This window comes from Anas acuta, chromosome 11 (assembly GCF_963932015.1).
Source record: "Anas acuta chromosome 11, bAnaAcu1.1, whole genome shotgun sequence".
Lineage (NCBI taxonomy): Eukaryota > Metazoa > Chordata > Aves > Anseriformes > Anatidae > Anas > Anas acuta.
The window spans coordinates 21,037,997-21,059,074 of record NC_088989.1 but is presented as its reverse complement, the minus strand read 5'-3'; the positions used below and the strand labels follow the sequence as shown (position 1 = coordinate 21,059,074).

At 38.7% G+C, this 21,078-nt stretch overlaps 1 protein-coding gene across 18 annotated transcripts in view; it reads right to left on the bottom strand.

Moving 5' to 3' along the window:
- CACNA2D3 (calcium voltage-gated channel auxiliary subunit alpha2delta 3) overlaps window positions 1–21,078 on the bottom strand; it is a 463,864-nt gene that overhangs the window by 110,385 nt on the left and 332,401 nt on the right. For all 18 annotated transcript variants that reach the window (XR_011100159.1, XR_011100160.1, XR_011100162.1 and 15 more), the window contains 3 exons: window positions 13,718–13,789; window positions 12,814–12,894; window positions 7,030–7,104 (listed from right to left, as the gene is read on the bottom strand). Coding sequence is in view for 14 of the 18 variants with exons in the window: in XM_068694140.1 (XP_068550241.1) it covers window positions 7,030–7,104; window positions 12,814–12,894; window positions 13,718–13,789 (228 nt within the window). In the remaining 4 variants the exon portion in view is untranslated. The remainder of the gene's footprint in view (window positions 1–7,029; window positions 7,105–12,813; window positions 12,895–13,717; window positions 13,790–21,078) is intronic.

Sequence of the window (21,078 nt, the reverse complement as noted above, 5' to 3'; positions counted from 1 at the left end):
AGTGATTGAATTCTTCAGTTAAATGAACGTGAGGCATTTACACTGTTCAAATCATTCAAATGTTCTGCTGTCAGCTACAGCTGTAGAGTTTTATGGAGTCGCTGCATAAAGCAAGGGTAAGTGTAGGTTATCTTACGTTCCAGGCGGGACTCCCCAGAGAGAAATGAGATTTGCTGCTTATGAAAGGCTAACACTGCTTAAGTGGGGCATTAATGTTTCCCCTGAGACTCAGATTTCTCTGTTTTTCTATATTAGGAGAAACAAATTTTCCCAGAATTTAAAGCTACAAAAGACTTAATACTGGTCTAGCAATCCTTAAATATACCGCATCCTTCAGCTAAATGCAGTATCTCATGACAGGCAACAAGTTTAAAATGGTAAATTACTCAGGCAACTAAACTGCCAATGTATTTAATTGAACGTATTACAATATATACACAGGCTCTGATTTCTATGTATAACATTCCCAATTAAGATTGCTCAAATTAAATAAAGATGTGCATCATTTTAAAAAAAGCAATTTGTCGATTGAACTGGTTTACAGTGATAAAAAGAGTATTCACATACAGCCATTTGAAAAATCACCACAATTATTATCCTTCCAGAGTTTATACTGAGAGTATGAACAGATGCCTCAGTTTCCTCAGAGAGATAAAAGATTTTGATTTAAACTCCAAAATATACAATTCTTAGTCATCACGAATGTTATTATACTAATAGATGGATACTATAATCTGTAATCTGTAACACATTCCTAATCTTACTTTTATCAAAATAAGATAGAATCAAAGACACAATATGATTCCATAACAGATTCATTTGTTTTAAATGCATATTTTCTTTAATTCAGGAACCTGATCTTCTTGGACAGAAACTTAGAACATTCTATCCTAAATGAACATCGTAATTACTGAAAACAAAACCCTTCTTTATTCCCTGCACAAAAACACAAATTCTGCTGCCAGCTATGAATCAATAAGCCACAGACTTCACAAGATTTACTAGCGATCTTGCTAGATTCAAAGAAAATGACATGAATATTATGACAGAGAGGCATTGGTGCAAACCCCTAAAAATAGTTAAGATTCACCAATATGTCAATATGTGACTATTGCAGGCACTGCTCATTCACGGGCATTCTTGAATTTCTCTGTAATCCTACTACTTTCTTCAGAAGGCAGTTTTCCTCTGGCACCTATATTTAAGACTACACAGTGACAGCTACAGTAAGGACCAGTCAGTCACAACTAATACAGTGGGTGTTTTTAAGCATACGTAAAAAGTACACAGGATCTGTTTATTACCCTTCTTTTACTTTCAGTATGCCCATTTCACTGACAATCCGTAACGTCATCAAGATATATGTTTTGCATCCTAACAGTTAATGGAGTACCACCTAGCATACTGCAAGTGCTAACAGAACACTGAAGAATAACCAGTAAAATCTGATATAAAGTAGCAAGAAAAATTTTGCCCTCGTGCACATTTCAAGCATGTGTAGTCGCTGCTTTGAAAGTCTCAAAATTCATTTTGAATTCCCAAATAATTCACTTTTTTTCATAAGAATATCTATGGTTTTATATCGAATATGAGATTCAACACGGTAGCATACAATTTAAAATAGTGTCATATAAAATAAAAACCACTGCTCTCTGTAAAAAATACGGGATTTTAACCAAAAAGCAGCATACGGGATAATTCCAATACAGAACTATGGATGTTTCTTGAAATATCTCTGCCAACAGCTATAGTTTCTTGAATTATCATCAGTGTATTTGTGACAAGGAATTCAGCCTAAAAAAGGCATAACATATAAAGACAATTAAAAATAATAATAACAACAACAAAAATCTGAAATCCACCGGGAGGGGGGGGGGAACGCTGCTCCCGGCACTTTCCCGAGGAACCTCCGGCCCCTCGCCGCCGCCCCGCCGGGTGGTCCTGGGGCGCCACCTCATGGCGGTTGCCGCGCAGCGCAGCGAGGCCGCCGCCCCCCCCCTCGTCCCCCCCGCCCGCCCGCCCGCCCCCCGCCGCCTCCGCCGCCGCCCCGTCCCCCGGGCTAGGGCCGGGGCCGGGACTGTCTGCTCGCAGCTCCCGGCCCGGTGCCGACAGCGGCTGGGGACGGCGCTGAGAGAGGGATGTTGGCAGCCCGGCGGGGTGGCGCGGGATGAAGTGGGCCGGGGGAGGGACAAGGAGTACGAAAGGAGTTTCCGTGCAAGGGAAGCATGTGGGCAATTTACACGCAATCAGATAATTGAAGAAGGAATTTCCAAGGGGTTCCTTAGCGCCTGGTTGTCAAGGGTTATTAAGTTGTTTGTCAAGACTCATCCCTCTAGTAATGGCTTTGTGAGGAGAATGCATCTGGAAGTTCTTTAGGGTCCACCACGGCAACAGTTACTCATGAAAAATACTCTCCTGCCCCACCTTGGAAATCTTCAGTCACTATCCTACACCTCAACAAGTACCTCACGCCTGGAAAGCACTTTCCTCCTCATCTTCTGATATGTGGTTAGTCCCATCAACTGCCCAAGCAACCACTCATCCTAACTGAAAGCCAACTTTATTATTAAAAATAAAAAGATGAAATTGCCAAGAAAAACATGTTAAACCAAAACCAATAGGATAATCAGTGTAAGAAATGTTGCTAGCTTAATGATTAAATGTACTGATCAACATAAGATAAAAATCTGGTGCAACAGGAAACAGCCATCACCAGCGAGCGTTTGCTATTCTGCGTGTCTGCTCAGTGTCCCAAAAGACAATTCCTAAAAAAGCAGCATGTCCACTTCAGGGCTAACAGACATGGCTGCTGGGCCTAGCAGCTCAGGAGTCGAGTAGTGTGCTGGCTTTACAGCACCACAGCAAAGCACAACAGTGACATAAACCAGCTTGATCAAGTCCGTAATCAATGTATTTGAATGGCAAATCCAACCCATCAAAATGATTGTAAGCAATACATTTTGTGAGCTATCCAATTCCACTCCTACATGCCTATTTTACATACTTATTGTTACAAATTTAATGGAATGTTTTGCCACTAGTTACAATGGTATCAGGATTTGGGCCTGTAATATTAATCTAAGGGCCCAGGCCAGTAATCACTTCACTCTCAAAAACTCCACTGAAGTCAACAAAAGACTCCCATTATGCACTACTGACAGAACCCAGAGGTAAAAATGACTCTTCCAAAAAATAAAATGAGCAGACCATGAATAAATCAACAGGAGTTCCCTACAGCTGACAGTTTATGGGCTACTGCCCAATGTTCTGATTTAAGAAAGAGAAACTCTTGTGTAAGGTAATGAAATAAGGCCCTTCAAGATGTATACAGGGGCTAGGAAAACCATCTTTTGACTCATAAAACATGCCACCACAACAGAAATAAGGAAATCAGATAGCACCCTCTTTCTGTCTGAACTATCCACTTTTCCTGGATTTTATTTCCTTCTGTTTAATAAAATATCAATTCTATAAAGAATTGATACTATTATTTTTGGAACAATCCTTGAAGTAATTTGCCAGAAGAAAAAGAAACAGTGCAGCACATGCATGTTGTCAAATTCTTATAATGCAGATAGGGAACTTTCAAATATATATTCCTATGGCTTGCAAATGAATATAGGCCATTAGATGCACCTGTGATATCAGAGGCTTTAAAATATAAATATAAATATAAATATAAATATAAATATAAATATAAATATAAATATAAATATATAAGTAAATAAATAACTACATATATATGGGGGGATCAAGAACGTCATGATTTTAGTATTATGAAAATTTGGGAATGCTATTAAAAATACATTATACGTAATTTAGAATGGGATATACAAAATATACATGGATTTTCATACATACAGAGATTAAAAAAAACATTGAGCGTAGTGGCTGATCATGTACTAAACCAAATCAATCAAATTTTCCTTTGCAACAGCTGCAAAATTTTGAAGACAACCTCCCCCTACACTGGCATTACACACACACACACACACACACACACACAAAGTTAATATAAAAATCTTGCATAATAGCAAAACAACATTTATTTAATCATTTTAACCACTGAGAATAATGAATATGATTAGTCTAATGCATTTCAAATAGCAAAGAATGCTAGCAGTGCATACAGAATGCCAGCACAGTCAGATCTAGTCAGTCTGCACAGAACTGTCTTGCTTAAGGAATTTTTAGGTTATCACAGAATTACAGCCTCCTTTGAGGTACCTGTAGGGTGCAATAAGGTCACCCCTGAGCCTTCTTTTTTCCAGGCTGAATGATCCCAGCTCCCTCAGCCGCTCTTCAAGAGCCTTGTTTTCCAGACTCCTCACCAACTTTGTTGCCCTTCTCTGGACTCGCTCTAGCACCTCCATGTCCTTCTTGTAGAGAGGGGCCCAAAACTGAACACAGTACTCGAGGTGCGGCCTCACCAGAGCCAAGTACAGGGGGACGATCTCTTCCCTAGACCTGCTGGCCACACTGCTTCTTATGCAAGCCAGGATGGTTTTGGCCTTCTTCGCCACCTGAGCACACTGCTGGCTCATATTCAGCCGACTATCAACCAATACTCCCAGGTTCTTCTCCGCCTGGCAACTTTCCAACCACTCATCTCCCAGCCTGTAGCTCTGCTTGGGGTTATTGCGCCCCAGGTGCAGGACCCGGCACTTGGCCTTATTGACCTTCATACAGCTGGCCTCAGCCCATCGGTCCGGCCTATCCAGATCCTCCCCTGCAGAACCTTCCTTCCCTCGAGCAGATCAACACACGCAACTAACTTGGTGTTATCTGCAAACTTACTGAGGGTAAGCACTCGATCCCGTCATCCAGATCACCAATAAAGATCTTAAGGAGAACTGGCCTCAATACTGATCCCTGGGGGACTCCGCTATTGACCAGCCTCCAACTGGATTTGCCTCCATCCACCACAAGTCTTCGGGCCCGGCTACAAAGCCGGTTTCTAACTCAACGCAGTGTACGCCAGTCCAGGCCAAGAGCAGCCAGTTTATCTATAATACAGCTGGATATGAGCTAAAAGTAAAATTGTACAAATAGTCACTTGACATGGATAGGGTAACAAGGCAGTGAAGATGTGCAGAAGAGACCTGATGGTGCACTAAAATTCTGTGTATATAATCCAGGTGCTCTAAGGAGGTTATTACAGCCTCTATTGCTGCCTCTTCTTTGCTACAGTTGCCAAAGAAAGCTCAGTGGCCAACCTAAGTCAGAGCAGTGAAGAACATGGGAAAAAACGATAGATAAGAGGTCAGAAAGATAAAAAGAATGTGTCAACAATATGTAGAAAAGTGCAGAAAAACGTTACAGCAAGAAATTAAAATATTTGTTGATCATTGTGGTGAAATGATTCAATTAGATAACCATCACAAATTATTACTCAAAGAAAGAAACGGAAAAGAAAAGATAGACTATGAGTTTCTGCTTTCCATATTCATAAAATCTTTTTCTAATGAAATTTTAAAACTGAATTAAAAATAAAAACTGCATAAAACAGTTTCAATGGGAAAAATCATTACTATGAGAAGTCAAGCTGACTGATGAAAATGAGTATGTTAGTATGGGTAACAGAAGTATCCACTCTAAGAGGCTTTAATGTTAAAAAATCAGAACCAAATGTTTATGAGCAGAAGCTTATCTGAAACTCAGAATTTATGCTGACTGCTGTGGGGCTTTTCCACATCCCCTTACCCAGTTTCTGCATTTTCCTCAGGAAGAATCTGCAGTTGGACACTGCTGGTAATAGGGTTCTGGAGATTCTTGTAGTATGTACTTGAGAAGTATGTACTTGTAGAGATAGTCTCTACTCTCTTGTAAAGACAGAAGATATTTTGGCTAAGAGATAAAGTGCTTTGGGATTGATTCAGAGCTTGCTATCTTCCTTAAAAGTAAACTGCTTCTGCTGAGGTTGGAAGTTATATATTCCCTAATAGTTTGGGTAGCAGAGGTTCTGCTTCTCATAAAACAAGGGGATATAAATTCATTGTTACGAGAAGTTACAGTGAAGTTACTGAGAAAGTTTTTCCATTCATCGATGAAAGCCCCTCTGTTGAACTTTTCATTACTCCACTCCAGTTTAAAAGTAAATAGGGAAACAATAAATACAAATACAAATGTTAAATGTGTAATTCCTATCCCAAATCTTAGAAATACAAAATTCTTGTGATGAATGAAAACATTGGATATGCTAATGATTTTTAAAATATGCTTTTCAATAATTTTATATGAAATTATCCATCCCATAGATATTTGTTTTCTGCTAAAATACTGTTGAAGTCAGACATTACTTGAAGTGCCTGCATACAAAATACATATGGCATCCATGTGTGTACAGCAGTGGAATCATTAATATCAATGCTTTACTAAGATCTGATAGTGATGGAACACTTGCACGTGCTGTTCCTAAACAATGATGCAATCAAGAATTTACCAGTTCTCTAGGGTGTTAGACTGATAAACATTTACGTAACAGGCACTTCTATTTTTCTTACTGTGATTAATGCAAAGATGATGATAAGGGAAACTAAAGGCAAAATTTGCAGCTATTTCTCTTTTAGTACGAAAATCCCTTGTGCCCTTATTTTGCTTAAAAATATGCTTTATTGAAATTTATGTACACATTAAATTAGCTTTAACACTTTAACATGACAAATAGGGGTTATTATGCAGCAATAGAGCATTACGGCATTCCGTTTCAACATAAAATGAACATAATTATAGCAATTTTTGGCTTTGCCATTTTTCAGCAATGGAGGCCTGCCTCCTTTGCAGAGCAACTGGTATATTTATTCTCCTTGATTTTTTTCATGCTAACCTTCATTTCCAGAAGTAAATCTACCAAGCATTATAAAGTGTTATAAAGCATTATATATAGTAACAGCTATAGAGTATAGTATAGTTGTAAGGTAACTCATCCGTTGTATTTTTTTTTAATGACTATTACATTTTTCACACTAAAAGAAAAATAAATGCAACATGTATATCTAGATAAAATAGAAAAGTAAACAGTATTCTTACCAAAGGCCTAAGTTCTGGATGAGTCAAAATATATCCATTGTTTGTAATTGCAAAAGCGTATCCATGAATGCCTAACTGTAAGAGTAAATGAAAAATAAATGCCAATTAGCATGGTCTCCAGTAAATTCTTAAACAAAAAAGAAAAGCATTTAGTTATCTAGGGCTTACAACTGGCATTCTTAAAGCCCACACAGTATTTCATTATAATATATGCAGAACTTTGATCCTTGACATTTTTGAAAATGAGAACCTGTCATTGTGACAAATGCTGCACAATTTTAGAATGTCACACACACTTTGCTATCTACTGCACTTATTTCTATGTACCTTGGAGTGAATTACTTAGATACATATATATGAGACACCATAGCACGTCACATATAACGTTTGCCAAAGCATAGGTATGCTGACATTTAGTAAATTCACACATTCCCAGGAGTGAGAAGGTTCAGGTTACTTCACTTCATAGGTGGTGGTAGAGAGGAATCATTTAAATCAATGAAACTAGATGTATGGCTACACTGAGCAAGCAGTGGCCTGCCATATGTGATATTTTTTTGCTGACAGAAGTTGCGAAATCTTCAGCGCTTGTACTCGTGGGGGACTTCAACTTCCCTGACATATCCTGGAAGCACAACACAGCCCAGAGAAAGCAGTCTAGGAGGTTTCTGGAGAGCGTGGAAGATAGCTTCCTGACGCAGCTGGTTAGTGAGCCTACCAGGGGTGGCGCCCCGCTAGACCTTCTCTTCACAAACAGAGAAGGACTGGTGGAGGATGTGATTGTCGGGAGCTGTCCTTGGCAGAGTGACCACGAAATGGTGGAGTTCTCTATTCTTGGCGAGGCCAGGAAGGGGACCAGTAAAACCGCCGTATTAGACTTCCAGAGGGCTGACTTTGAGCTGCTCAGGACACTGGTTGGTAGAGTCCCTTGGGGGGCGGTTCTGAAGGGCAGAGGGGTCCAGGAAAGCTGGGCGCTCTTCAAGAGGGAAATCTTAATGGCGCAGGAGTGGTCTGTCCCCACGTGCCCAAAGACGAGCTGGCAGGGAAGAAGACCAGCCTGGCTGAACAGAGAATTGTGGCTTGATCTTAGGAGAAAAAAGAGGGTTTATAATCTTTGGAAAAGAGGGCAGGCCACTAGGGAGGACTATAAGGATGTTGCGAGGCTGTGCAGGGACAAAATTAGGAAGGCCAAAGCTTATCTGGAGCTCAATCTGGCTACTGCCGTTAAAGATAAAAAAAAATGTTTTTATAAACACATCAACACAAAAAGGAGGACTAAGGAGAATCTCCATCCTTTACTGGATGTGGGGAGAAACTTAGTTACAAAAGATGAGGAAAAGGTGGAGGTGCTTAATGCCTTCTTTGCCTCAGTCTTTAGCAGCAATACCGGTTGTTCTCTGGATACCCAGTACCCTGAGCTGGTGGAAGGGGATGGGGAGCAGGATGTGGCCCTCACTATCTGCGAAGAACTGTTTGGTGACCTGCTACGGCACGTGGATGTGCACAAGTCGATGGGGCCGGATGGGATCCACCCAAGGGTACTGAGAGAACTGGCAGAGGAGCTGGCCAAGCCACTGTCCATCATTTATCAAGTCCTGGCAATCGAGGGAGGTCCCAGCTGACTGGCAGCTAGCAAACGTGACGCCCATCTACAAGAAGGGCCAGAGGGCAGACCCGGGAAACTACAGGCCTGTCAGTTTGACCTCAGTGCCAGGGAAGCTCATGGAGCAGATCCTCCTGAGAGTCATCATGCGGCACTTGAAGGGCAAGCAGGCGATCAGGCCCAGTCAGCATGGGTTTATGAAAGGCAGGTCCTGCTTGACAAACCTGATCTCTTTCTGTGACAAAGTGACGCGCTGGGTGGATGAGGGAAAGGCTGTGGATGTGGTCTACCTTGCCTTCAGCAAGGCTTTTGACACCGGTTCCCACAGCATTCTCCTCAAGAAACTGGCTGCTCTTGCCTTGGACTGGTGCATGCTTCGTTGGGTTAGAAACCGGCTGGATAGCCGGGCCCAAAGAGTCGTGGTGAATGGAGTCAAATCCAGTTGGAGGCTGGTCACTAGTGGCATTCCCCAGGGCTCAGTGCTGGGGCCGGTCCTCTTTAATATCTTCATCGATAATCTGGATGAGGGCATTGAGTGCACCCTCAGTAAGTTTGCAGATGACACCAAGCTAGGTGCATGTGTCGATCTGCTCGAGGGTAGGAAGGCTCTGCAGGAGGATCTGGATAGGCTGCACCAATGGGCTGAGGTCAACTGCATGAAGTTTAACAAGGCCAAGTGCCGGGTCCTGCACCTGGGATGCAATAACCCCAAGCAGAGCTACAGGCTGGGAGATGAGTGGTTGGAGAGCTGCCATGCAGAGAAGGACCTGGGAGTGATGGTTGATAGTCGGCTGAATATGAGCCAGCAGTGTGCTCAGGTGGCCAAGAAGGCCAACAGCATCCTGGCTTGCATAAGAAGCAGTGTGGCCAGCAGGTCTAGGGAGGTGATCGTCCCCCTGTAATCGGCTCTGGTGAGGTCGCACCTCGAGTACTGTGTTCAGTTTTGGGCCCCTCTCTACAAGAAGGACATGGAGGTGCTAGAGCGAGTCCAGAGAAGGGCGACGAAGCTGGTGAGGGGTCTGGAGAACAAGTCCTACGAGGAGTGGCTGAAGGAGCTGGGCTTGTTCAGCCTGGAGAAAAGGAGGCTCAGGGGCGACCTTATCGCTCTCTACAGATACCTTAAAGGAGGCTGTAGAGAGGTGGGGGTTGGTCTGTTCTCCCATGTGGCTGGTGACAGGATGAGGGGGAATAGGCTTAAGTTGTGCCAGGGGAGTTTTAGGTTGGATCTTAGGAAGAACTTCTTTACTGTTGTTAGACATTGGAACAGGCTGCCCAGGGAAGTGGTGGAGTCACCATCCCTGGAAGTCTTTAAAAGACATTTAGATGTAGAGCTTAGGGATATGGTTTAGTGGACGACTAGTTAGTATTAGGTCAGAGGTTGGACTCGATGATCTTGGAGGTCTCTTCCAACCTAGAAATTCTGTGATATTTACATCTAACAGACTTACAGCCATTTTAGTTTTCTGTTAATTCAAGTTCATTTAGAGACACAGAAGAAGGCATACTTCTACTAAAAAAATCATGTAATTCACATATTTGTAACGAGTGGAACTATGGGAGATCATTTGAGAGCAATGAAATGCTTTATGATGCCTAACCGAATATGTAATCAAATTTAGCACTGGACTTATTTAAATAACAATACTACTCTTTTAACAATATGCCTATTACACATTGGGTTGTACCCACTGCCTGCAATAAATGTACCTTCAAATCATTCATGTCATTTGAACATCCCTTAGCATAAACATGATGGTAATATGGAACCTTTCTGCAGCTTCAGTGTGTAACTGACTTCTACCATGCCAAGAACATACACCTTGCTATGCTTTCTCACTCAGTTCTTTTTGCTTCAGAAGCAATGACCCACGCAGAACTCAGACATATCTTGCTTTGGTATTTGGTTCACATTTCTCCTACTAAGAAATAAACTTTTGAAAACATAATTCTTCCCTATCAATGATCTGGCTGAATAAACTATCCTTATTCAGCAATGTGATTAATGAAGCGGTTTAATTATAAGCACTTTTTAAAAATTATTTTTAATTTTTACACTTCAGTTGATTCTTAAATGCTTTGATGAAGTGGGTCCTCAAGACTTTGTCCATCGTAAAGCAATGTGAGGAAGGTTGACAAGTCAGAAGCTTTTCTAAGCAAAGTAGGACAGCAATTCTGTGGGCTTCCATAATCTTCTGGGAATATACAACAGAGTAGGACATTATGGAAAGGTCACGAAGAAAACATGCCAGGTAGATTCATACCATGTCTTTCTGTGAATGATTGTATATGGTCAACTGTATCTGTTATATAGAAGATTGTTTTGTAAATTAGCAGTTTTCCTAAAACAATAAACTTCAGTGCAATTAATAGAAGGTGATATGTTCTTGGCATTTCTTCATAAAGGAAGGAGAACCAAAATATTAACAGTGGACATATTTTACCTATTATAGTATGACAAGCAAGCTAGCTGTTGGCTAAATATCAGATCTTGAGTATAACTGTCTGTGTTGATAACTGCAGAATAATGTCCAAGCACTGGAAGTCAGGTAAGAAAACAAATGTGGGTGGCATACTTCATAAGAAAAAAAATATTTGCCTGTTTGAAGCAAACCAGGACTCCAGGGGTAGCATTTTATTGTGTGTTGTGTAATCTGTGAAACTGTACACTCTTTGCACATAAAATGCTTTGGTTTGAGAGAGAGTACTGCTTACAGCAGTATTGCAATTGTAAAAAATTGTAAACTCCCTCCCAAAAAAAATTGTAAACTCCCTTTCTAAATGACAGACTGATTCAGAAATGAAAACCTTTTTGTAACTGCTGATAAAATGCCAGATGAAAACTAAATCCAGCCCTACCTTATTCCGGACAAACTCCCACTGACATCTCGGGAAGTTTAGTCTGGATAATTACTGCTGAAAATAGCTCATTATTATTATTCATCTTCCTCAGCATAAAATACATCTCATCCAAGCCGAGAGAATTCCAGGTCAGCAGAATTCTATTTCCAACCAATCATTTTATATCCCTGTGTGAATTTTATTTCACATGCTGCCTCTGCAGGAATGGGTCCCAGGGGTGATTATTGCTCTTGAAATTACATGGTCTTTTTATTGTTCAGAAATGTTTATGGTATGTGAGACTGGAAGTTTTAACTCAAACAATTTCACTAACCTAACTGTATTGCATGATATTGGTGCCTCTTGTAATAATCTTCTCTTGCATTACATTCTGCAATATGTTCCTTCAAATAGTCTCATATTCAGAAAGAGGATCACATATTACTTCCTCAGAAAACTGTCTTTATAATATCATATGACAAAACCAGAAATTATAATCTCCTTGCCTATCTTCTTTTCTGAATCACTCTGAATAAATCTGCTCCAATACCTGTTATTCAGACCTCACACTCTATGTTCTTGTATTCAGAATATGTCCAAATCTCACAAATGCCTTCTAAATAACATCTCTATGACTTGGCCTTTTCCAATTATCCATGAAGAGACAGGGTTTTGTCAATTGTACCTGCAGTTACTACAGCACTGTTCTTCCTTAGGGGCATCTGCTTGAAACTGACTTTTACCAGGTTACAAATGTTTCACAATGGATGAAACGCAGGAAGTTTTGCAAACTTTTATCATATATTTTTTTTTTAATAAAATTATAGTAGAGTTGTCTTTGGAAAAATATCTAAAAAGGACTGCATAGGAGAGATGGAACTGCTAGTCTGGTTGGACAGGAAGCTGCTCAGGTTCCTGAAATGTGCTGCTTGCTTTAATTCATGGAGACTAATTTGGGACAGGAAGTGCTACACACAGGCAGGATTCCTAAAGGCATGATTTTTGAATGGTTTCCTTGTTATTTTGTGTGGTATTCTGATTATACTGTGTGGTTGAATTGCTTCATAGATTTTATTAAAGATGACACTTGATATATATTACCTTCTAGTGTACACTGTGATCTACAAAAAATGAAGATGATGCCATACATTAATTTTGGTACTAAAAACTTTACCTCAGGACCAATGATATTTAGCCACCAGACAATACACAGCTATGAAAAAATATAGAGTTTCTCTCTATCCTCCACATGCTACTAAATTTGCAGTAAGTTAACATGCTAAATAAATTATATATCACATATTATACTGTGTATAAAGGACATATCATCATTTGTGAATTACCTTGTATTTTGGAATAGTTTTTAAAAGCTCTTTAACTGGGACATCTGTGCCAACTACTCCCAGGAGAATCCCTTTGGATCTCTGAAAAGAACAATAAAACATGCACTTAGAACCATGCTAATAATGAACATTACCACCACTAATTTCACATTGCAGCTACTCTGCAGAAGCAAACAGATACTGAACAGATTATCTGAAACATGGGAACAGCAGAGACTGGTGCGGGTAATCTGATCAAACAGTCATTTAATCAATAATAGTGCTCCTTTCTACTTCATCTGCAGTTCAAATAAAAAAGCCATGCAAATTTTCAATGGTTTTTCAGTCCCTCAACAGAAAATTTCTTCATGCAAAATAGTTTCTAAAGAAAAAAAAAAAAAAAACAAGAAAAAAAAATGTTAAAAAATGTGTTATTCCCTTCACTCCCAATTTATCCTGTCAGTTGGTAGACAAAAGAACAATATTAAGCATTAAGGGGAAAGTACATATAATTTTCTTAAATAACATATTAAACTAAAAAAGTAAACATATATAGATAACATAGACACGTGAGTAATTAAATTCTGGATCTACACAATAGAAGCATAACAGTGCAAAAAAAAGAAAAAAGATATAGATTATTTGCTGTAAGAAGATGATGTGGAAGAAAAGACACTAAGACCCAGCATCATCTGAGATTTTCTCTTAGACATATGGTTTCATTATTTTATTACAGTTTCTTGTCTATAAGTATTTGTGATTACTTGTGCACATGTTAATACTAACAAAGGGATAATAATTGCAGACAGAAGAAGAAGAAAATAATACAGTTTATTAGAGCCGGGTAAAACCTTGTTAGGTCCCCCAAATCAACTTCCATGCAGTCACTCTATTATCACATGACAGAAACAATCCGAGTACTTACAGTTTCATTTTGCTTACTAAATACCGGCATGGCGACAGTCGTCATCAACACCAATCCCTGATCATCAGCAAGCTATATTTGAAAAAGAAATATTATCTCTAAGAACTAAGGAATAATTACATGTGATTGAATTTTTCAATTACATTTTCTTCATTTTAAATGACATAAGGCAATTTATCTAAATGATATTTATGTATTTAGAATTGCAGTCAGTCCAGCCCCACCATGCCTCATCTCATTGATACCAGCTCTGTCCACCCCATCAGCTCTATGGTCAGGAAAGATGTCTCATCTTCATTCTTATTGGATTTTCCCATGAGGGATACGAAGGGGCTGAAATGTGGATTGTCGAAGCAGCATGTGCAATAGCAAAGCAGCTGGAGCTCTGTTCCACATCTTTCCCAGTGTCAGCTCTGCAAAAATTGCCTCAGGTTGTTTTCTCCCAGCAAGAGGTCATGAGTTGCATGCACTTTCCTTCTGGTCCAGACTGAGAGCTCATCAGCTAACATGGCAGCAGAAAGGATGACAGCCAGTGAGGATCCCAGGAGCATTTGTGCTCCGTCCAGTTTCAGTTTGCTGGACTAAGTAGTGGCATGAAGCATTAGTTGATGGTACACATCAGGTTTCAATGTATTTCTTCAATTTAGGGAGGAAACAGATCTCCTGACCTTGGTTCCGCTCAAGAGAAACAGGCAGAATTCTTATCACTGGCTACAAGAGAGTGACATTGCTCAGACTATTCTGTCTTCATGCCCTCTGGCCAGATCATATCCTTGCCCTAAGGCAATGGTTAGCTGTGATGCTCAAGGAAGGACAAGCACAGCTCTGTGTACTTGTAGATCCTCATCTCTACATATGAAAGGTAACTCACACAGGAAGTTCAGATTTAGCGTTAAATACTTTCTGCCCCTATAGTTTGGGAAGATATAACATTGAAGAGGCTTATCCTGCATTTAAAACTATGTCATATCCTGCCATATCTATGCCATATCCATATCCAACTGGCTATTCATAAGCATAATTTAGTTCTAAGTTGCATCTGTGTTTAGCCAAATGCACAAGGCAAGAGAGACAATCTTATTGAGGAACTTTGTAGGTGAGGGGCAAGCCCAATTGCAACAGTGATATTCTCTTACTGCTCCTCCATCAGAATCACATCATCTGTACTCAAGCAGCATTTATAAGACTTTCATTTTTGAGAATTGGTGTAACTTTGATTTTTTTTTCTAACAATTTTATGTTATTTTTTAATGAAGCAACAGCTATCAACTGTCCAAATTTTCAAAACACGAAAACCATACGTTATGACCAAGATATTTCTGAAGCATGTTTCACATTAATAAAAGAGACAAGTAAAATCTAGAACATTACAGCAGCCCCCAGTCTCTGAAACCAGAGGAGGGTTTCAGTTTCTCAAACAATTATGTTTCCAGAAGCATGGCACTGTCTCATGGTGGGGAGGAATGTTTGCAGACATCAGACAAACACAAATGGGTTTTAGGATCAAGAAGGTTTGTATCTGATAAGGAATCAATAGGAACATGAGGTGGAACAAGCTCAGGACCATACTTTTTTTTTTACCTTTTTATTATAATTTGTTTAGCTTTCATTTTAATAAGTATAGACATTTCTAGTCTCCCTATGATCCTTGATCTGTTAAACAATAGTAAGTTATTAAAAAACAAGCACACAGAAAAACAACCCAACAAAACATTGAGAGTCCAGGGGTTGCACCAAAAGCAGCTGAACTAGGTTAAGAATTTACTCTCTTTGGCCAGAGTCATATATTCAAGCACACTGACGTGATTTGTATGGAGAGGAGCCTTCTGCGATACGATGTGCAATAGTCCTGAACACATGTACACCAGGAAGTGAAAAAGCATTCTGCTGATTATGGGGTGACATCTTGGAGCATTTAGAGATTTTATATGATTGCCCAGGGTTGTTCATCTCTGACATTATATATTTGTCATGTATCATTATGGTATTATTTTACAACGGGCCCACTCATTCTCAAGAGATTACTATAAACAATTTATCAGATAGGATTCCAGCCAAGGGACTTGTCAGTAAAGTTTATGGTATTTGAAATTCTTTAAAGTGGGAAAAAGAACAGTCTGGAGTTCCTGGAAAATTCAAAGAGAATAGATCATTAACTCTCAAAAGTAACTATGAAAGCATGCAGAGAATGATTGCCCCATAAGTATGATATCTGCAAGTGTCTGTAAGGGTTGGCTAATGTCAACCTAATTTTTGTAGAAATAGAGTCTTATTTTTTTGGTAGGCTGTTTATGCCTTTTTTTTTTTTTTTTTTTTTTTTTTTTGAGGTAGGAGAGGAAGGAGATTGGTAGATGAGCAGGATGTTGGCCACTTCCTTAAGTGAAATCAGCAAATAACTGGGTGATAGATTACATGTATTTGGGATATTTCACCAAGTTACCAACTTATGCTCCAGTATTTGCTTCACAAAAATTATTAGATTTTGAGGAGCTATCTCCTGGGGAGGAAGACAAATTTATTCCCTGGGCAATGACATTTTGGTAGAAATACTTTGAAATAGTAGAATGGTAGCCACTGGGTATTTCTGCTTAGACAATTTATGCTAGAATCAGTGAATGAAGCCATGATCTAGGAATTCTGCATTGTCACTTTTTAAGTCTGACAATTTCTTACATATAACAAAACGTTCTGATAGCTTATACAAGTATTTGAAAAATGTAATAATTTTGAGAAAATAAATAAATAAATAAATAAAACCAGAAGGATTCTCTAATCACTAAAAAAAATAATCTTATATTCCTTACATTCAGAATGAGCATGCATCACTGATATTTCAGTACTAGCTAGATTATTATTATCTGTATCACCAGCAAATACTTAATAGAAACTAATGTTTAAAGAAAAATGTTAAATACCAAATTTAGAAAACCATAAGATATAAAAAAAGTTTCTGAATGACTGTAGTTATTTCAGAAGTCCATATTATTGTGCAATAAATAGTAAGAGTAATAAATTCTCTGGTTACTCTTTTATTATTCTCCAAAAAAGAATATGTAGGTAATCCTTATGATTCCCAATTTTATCTACCGGACATCACAGTCATAGGCTCAAAAAATAATTATATAGGCATGTAAGAAAGAAAATACTGAAGAAAAAAATACTGAAGAAAAAAACATTTCTTACAGGAAACCTCTTGAAACACGACTTTCTTTTTCTTCCGTAAGCACAATATGCATGCTTCTAAGCATTTAGCAAATAACTCATTTATACATAACAGGGTTGTGTTTTTTTAGTGTTGCTGAAAAATATGCAGGATGATACTAATCTCAATATAATGCAGTAACATCACCAGATGGGTGTTTACACATACAGTGGAGGGCTCTTGGGAATGACTGAAACCTTAAGGAACACAAATTTAATCTCAAACTCTAAACAGGCTATACCTTATCCAATTTTGTTCCTCTGGTCTCTTAGGAGAAACCTACTAACAGTTACAGCCATTTTTATAAAGACATGCTTTATTTAGCATAATTATTCCTCCCTCTGAGATTCAGAATGGTTTAAAGCTACATGCTAAGCTTACTGGGTTCATCTTTACTAACCCCCACATATTCTGGGGGATGGCAAGGTTCATAGGAAACAGAGTAAGGTTTGACAAAATCATACTCACACAATATTATGTTAGTTATGATAGTCAGACTTGGGAATCTAATTTCCTTTAATTTTCCTTTCCTAATATTCCTGAAAATATTAGAAAGCTATTAAATGCTGTCATCTTTTTTAGGAATATTGGAAAAATATTGCCATAAAGTTATCACTGAAAAATAGTTTAATAGTTTTAAGCCAATTATAGCATCTGTGCACTAACTTAGAATTTAGTTCTATTTAAATATAATTACCTAGGCAAGCCTGTCAAGGTTCCTTTAAATTTGCAAAGAATATATTTGCTGTTTTCAGAAGTGGGTGTAAATTTTAGTTTTTTCAAATTCTTGGTTTTGAATTAAAGAATACAGAAGAGAACCAGCACAGAAAAAAATAAAATAAAATAAAAAATTTGAGACGTAGCATTGTCAGATGCTTCAGTCAGCACTGAACTCATGATTAGCCAAATGAAACAATGAGGAAAATGTAAGGATCCACAAATTTTGGGCAGAAAAATAATAATGGGAAAAACATGTAATAAATGACTTTTGTTTTTTAAACTGTATTACAGGTATTAGACTCACTTAGAGAATAAGTAGAATAATTAAGAATGGCAAATGGGAACATACCTGTGTTATTTATTTATATTTACAGAATTATTTATATTTACATATACTTTCCTATATTTATTTAGATATATATTTATGAAAACACTAACTATCCTAGACATCTGACATTAGCAAGTCTCCACTTGAAGAGTGGAATCATCTTCATGCTAAGTACAGAATTCTGAGTATGTGCAGTACAGCACTAAGTGCTTATCCTTTCAACTTCCCCTTACACTGTTAGGTATTTATTTCCTGTGGAATAGCTACAAGTTTCTGCTTTTTCCAAAGGCCAAACTAGTATGTTTACATGAAACTTACACATTTCAAAACAACCCCTCAAGTTTACCTTATCACAGGAATTCCATGGGCATTTTCTTCAGGAAACTGTTTATCCCTCAGAAAATCGGAATGTTTTCTTTTGCAAGCATGGAACATAATATGAAGAAATATGCTTCCCCATAAAACACAGTGGTCACCATTTAGAAAACAAAAGAAACAACTTTAAGTTCAGTTCAGTTCAGTTTCTTCTGCCCCAAATGCAACTAGGTCATTCTCTGGGTGATTCTTTTTCATTAAGGACTGCAGCTGATGAGAGAGCAGTAATCAACATTTCCCACGACAAATTGGGAAGATACCTTTATGAGGGGACACGGACTGCCTATGCCAGTTCACATGTGAAGGCATCTTCCTTCATTAACAAATACAATCAGTCTGTGCTTATACATTTTCTAACAGTCAGACTAGATCTATTGACCAATATTGATCTGGCTGTTTCCTCTGACAGGATAGGACCAGTGCATCTGTCTGGGAGTCCCCAGCAATGTATGAGACTTGACTGGCTTCTGTCATATACTCCAGTGTTTTCATCTGGAATAAGATGATATCCACAGTAATGTGAAAGCAATCACTTGGTGGGAGAGGGCTCACTGCAGCCCTTCTCATGGCAAAGCACGGTACATCTGGGAACTTATGAAGCCAGACAGACCACATGTCTACTGTCAGAGTTTTCTCTCAGCAAGGTGGTTTCACATATTCAAATGTATCCTCAGGGAGGTAACAGAGAAAAGGACTCCATCCTATGCACTGAGCGTCTCTCTTTAGTACTGCCAGGGCACAATTAAGTTTTGCTATTGCAACAGCTGTTGTTCAACCAGCCATTTCAAAAATCTTCCATTTTCTACCTTTCTGCTGATTATTATTTTCCGATTTAGTTCTACATTTGAATACATTATTTCATCTTCTCTTGAGAATACCAACTCACAATAGCATCATTCCATCTAGGACTTATTAATAAACCAAAACCAACATAACAAACCTCAATTTAATCTCTGTCTGAGCTTAGCTTCCACTCAGGATTCTTTTTCTTTCCTTTTTGCCCTTAGCAGAAGATAGTCTCATCTGTTTTACCACATAAATAAAGCCAGTAGGCCTCCTCTATCAGGTGATCTGGGAACATTTAAGCAGAACTACATTCTACTTAAATGCTGTAAATACCATCTATTAAGTGGAGGAATCACAAGAAAGAATTAATGCAACCTTAGTCTTGAAGAGCTATGAAATGCCAGTGATTTGACAATGCTTCACTAGATAATATGCCTATATAAACTTCAAATTAGTACAGTAAGATTTCATGTGAATTAGAATCAATGAAATACTAAACATAGGTGTGGACTCATGAATATGCCTGCATATGTTTATGGAAAACTAGATCCAGATCATACTCAAAATAATAAAATGCTGGGAGGACCTGTACAGCTCCAAAACTCAGATGTTTTTTATTTCTTCAAGTCTGGAAATATATTCTCATATAAATACAAGCAGTTTAACTGTTATTATTCCTATGTTTTTCTGAATCATGGAATTACAATGGCACAGTAAAAATGCATTTATTTCATCTGAAGTTTGGATGAATTGTGCTATGGATTATTCGTATTTCAACATACTCATCTAGTATTTGAAAAAGAAAAGGGGGGAGGGGGAGGGAGTTCTTGCAGATTCCTCAACTTACACTAGTGTATTTGGTCTCAGAATTGCTAGGCTACATTGGATGACATTGGAAAGAACAACTAAAACTAGACCCCCTGAGGAAAACACACAGGATTTTTTTAAGTTATCGTCTACAGTCTGAAATTATGGATGAAAAAGACAATAGTCATTTGCCCCAGCAAGCTGATCCATTGCAAAGACATAATGAGAAGGTTTTCAGGCAGGAAGCCATACAAGGGCCATGGAGCAGTGGCCCTGGACATTCGGCTTGATAACATGCCTAGCAAACAATAACAAACCTCTAAAAATCTCAAGAAAAAGGCAAAATGCATTCCGAGACTAATGACTCTTGAATGTTTAGAATAAAGGGAAGAACTTACTCCACCCCAATAATACTCCTTTGAATTCTACTCTCCCTGGATCTACATGGTTCCTACTTGATTTTCATCATCCCTCAACAGGAGCTTTGATTTCCATGGAATTTAATTAAGTTACCTAGAGACTGAAAGGCAGAAAAATTCTGTAGGCTGTTATATCTATGTGACAGAGGTTAAGTTTGGAGCTAAAATTCTGAGTAAAATAAAAAAAAATAAAAATAAAAAAAAAGGAAGCGAGGTTAGGAGGTATGGTGAGGATTAACAGAGGCACTTGAACAAATGTTTGGGGAGGGTTGTGCAGCTATGCTGACAACAGAAGCTTTGGGCTGTGGGTCTGAAAGGAAATAGGATTAAGGAAACTGAGTAAGGAGACAGGTCAAAGTGAAGATCTGCTGGCATTGCCCATACAGCTGAAAAGTAGTGGAAAAAACATTGCTACATTCAAAGGGACTTAAAGTGGGGTGAAACTGTGGGACATAGGAATACTGCAAACCCTCTGACAAGATGCTTGTGTTCAAAGTGACTGCCACAATGCTGACACTTAACCCAGAGGAGACAGCAGTTCCATAGGAATGTACATGAAGTATGAGGTTCATGCTGAAGCTTTGTTTTTTCTTCATTTTCTTGAATAACCCTGTCACCTTCCCAACCCATCCCTCCTCCCTTCCCCACTCGTGTAGGCTTGTTTCACCTGGTGTCATCTTCTCCTGGGACTACTGTACTTTTCTGTGCTGAGTATAAAGTCATG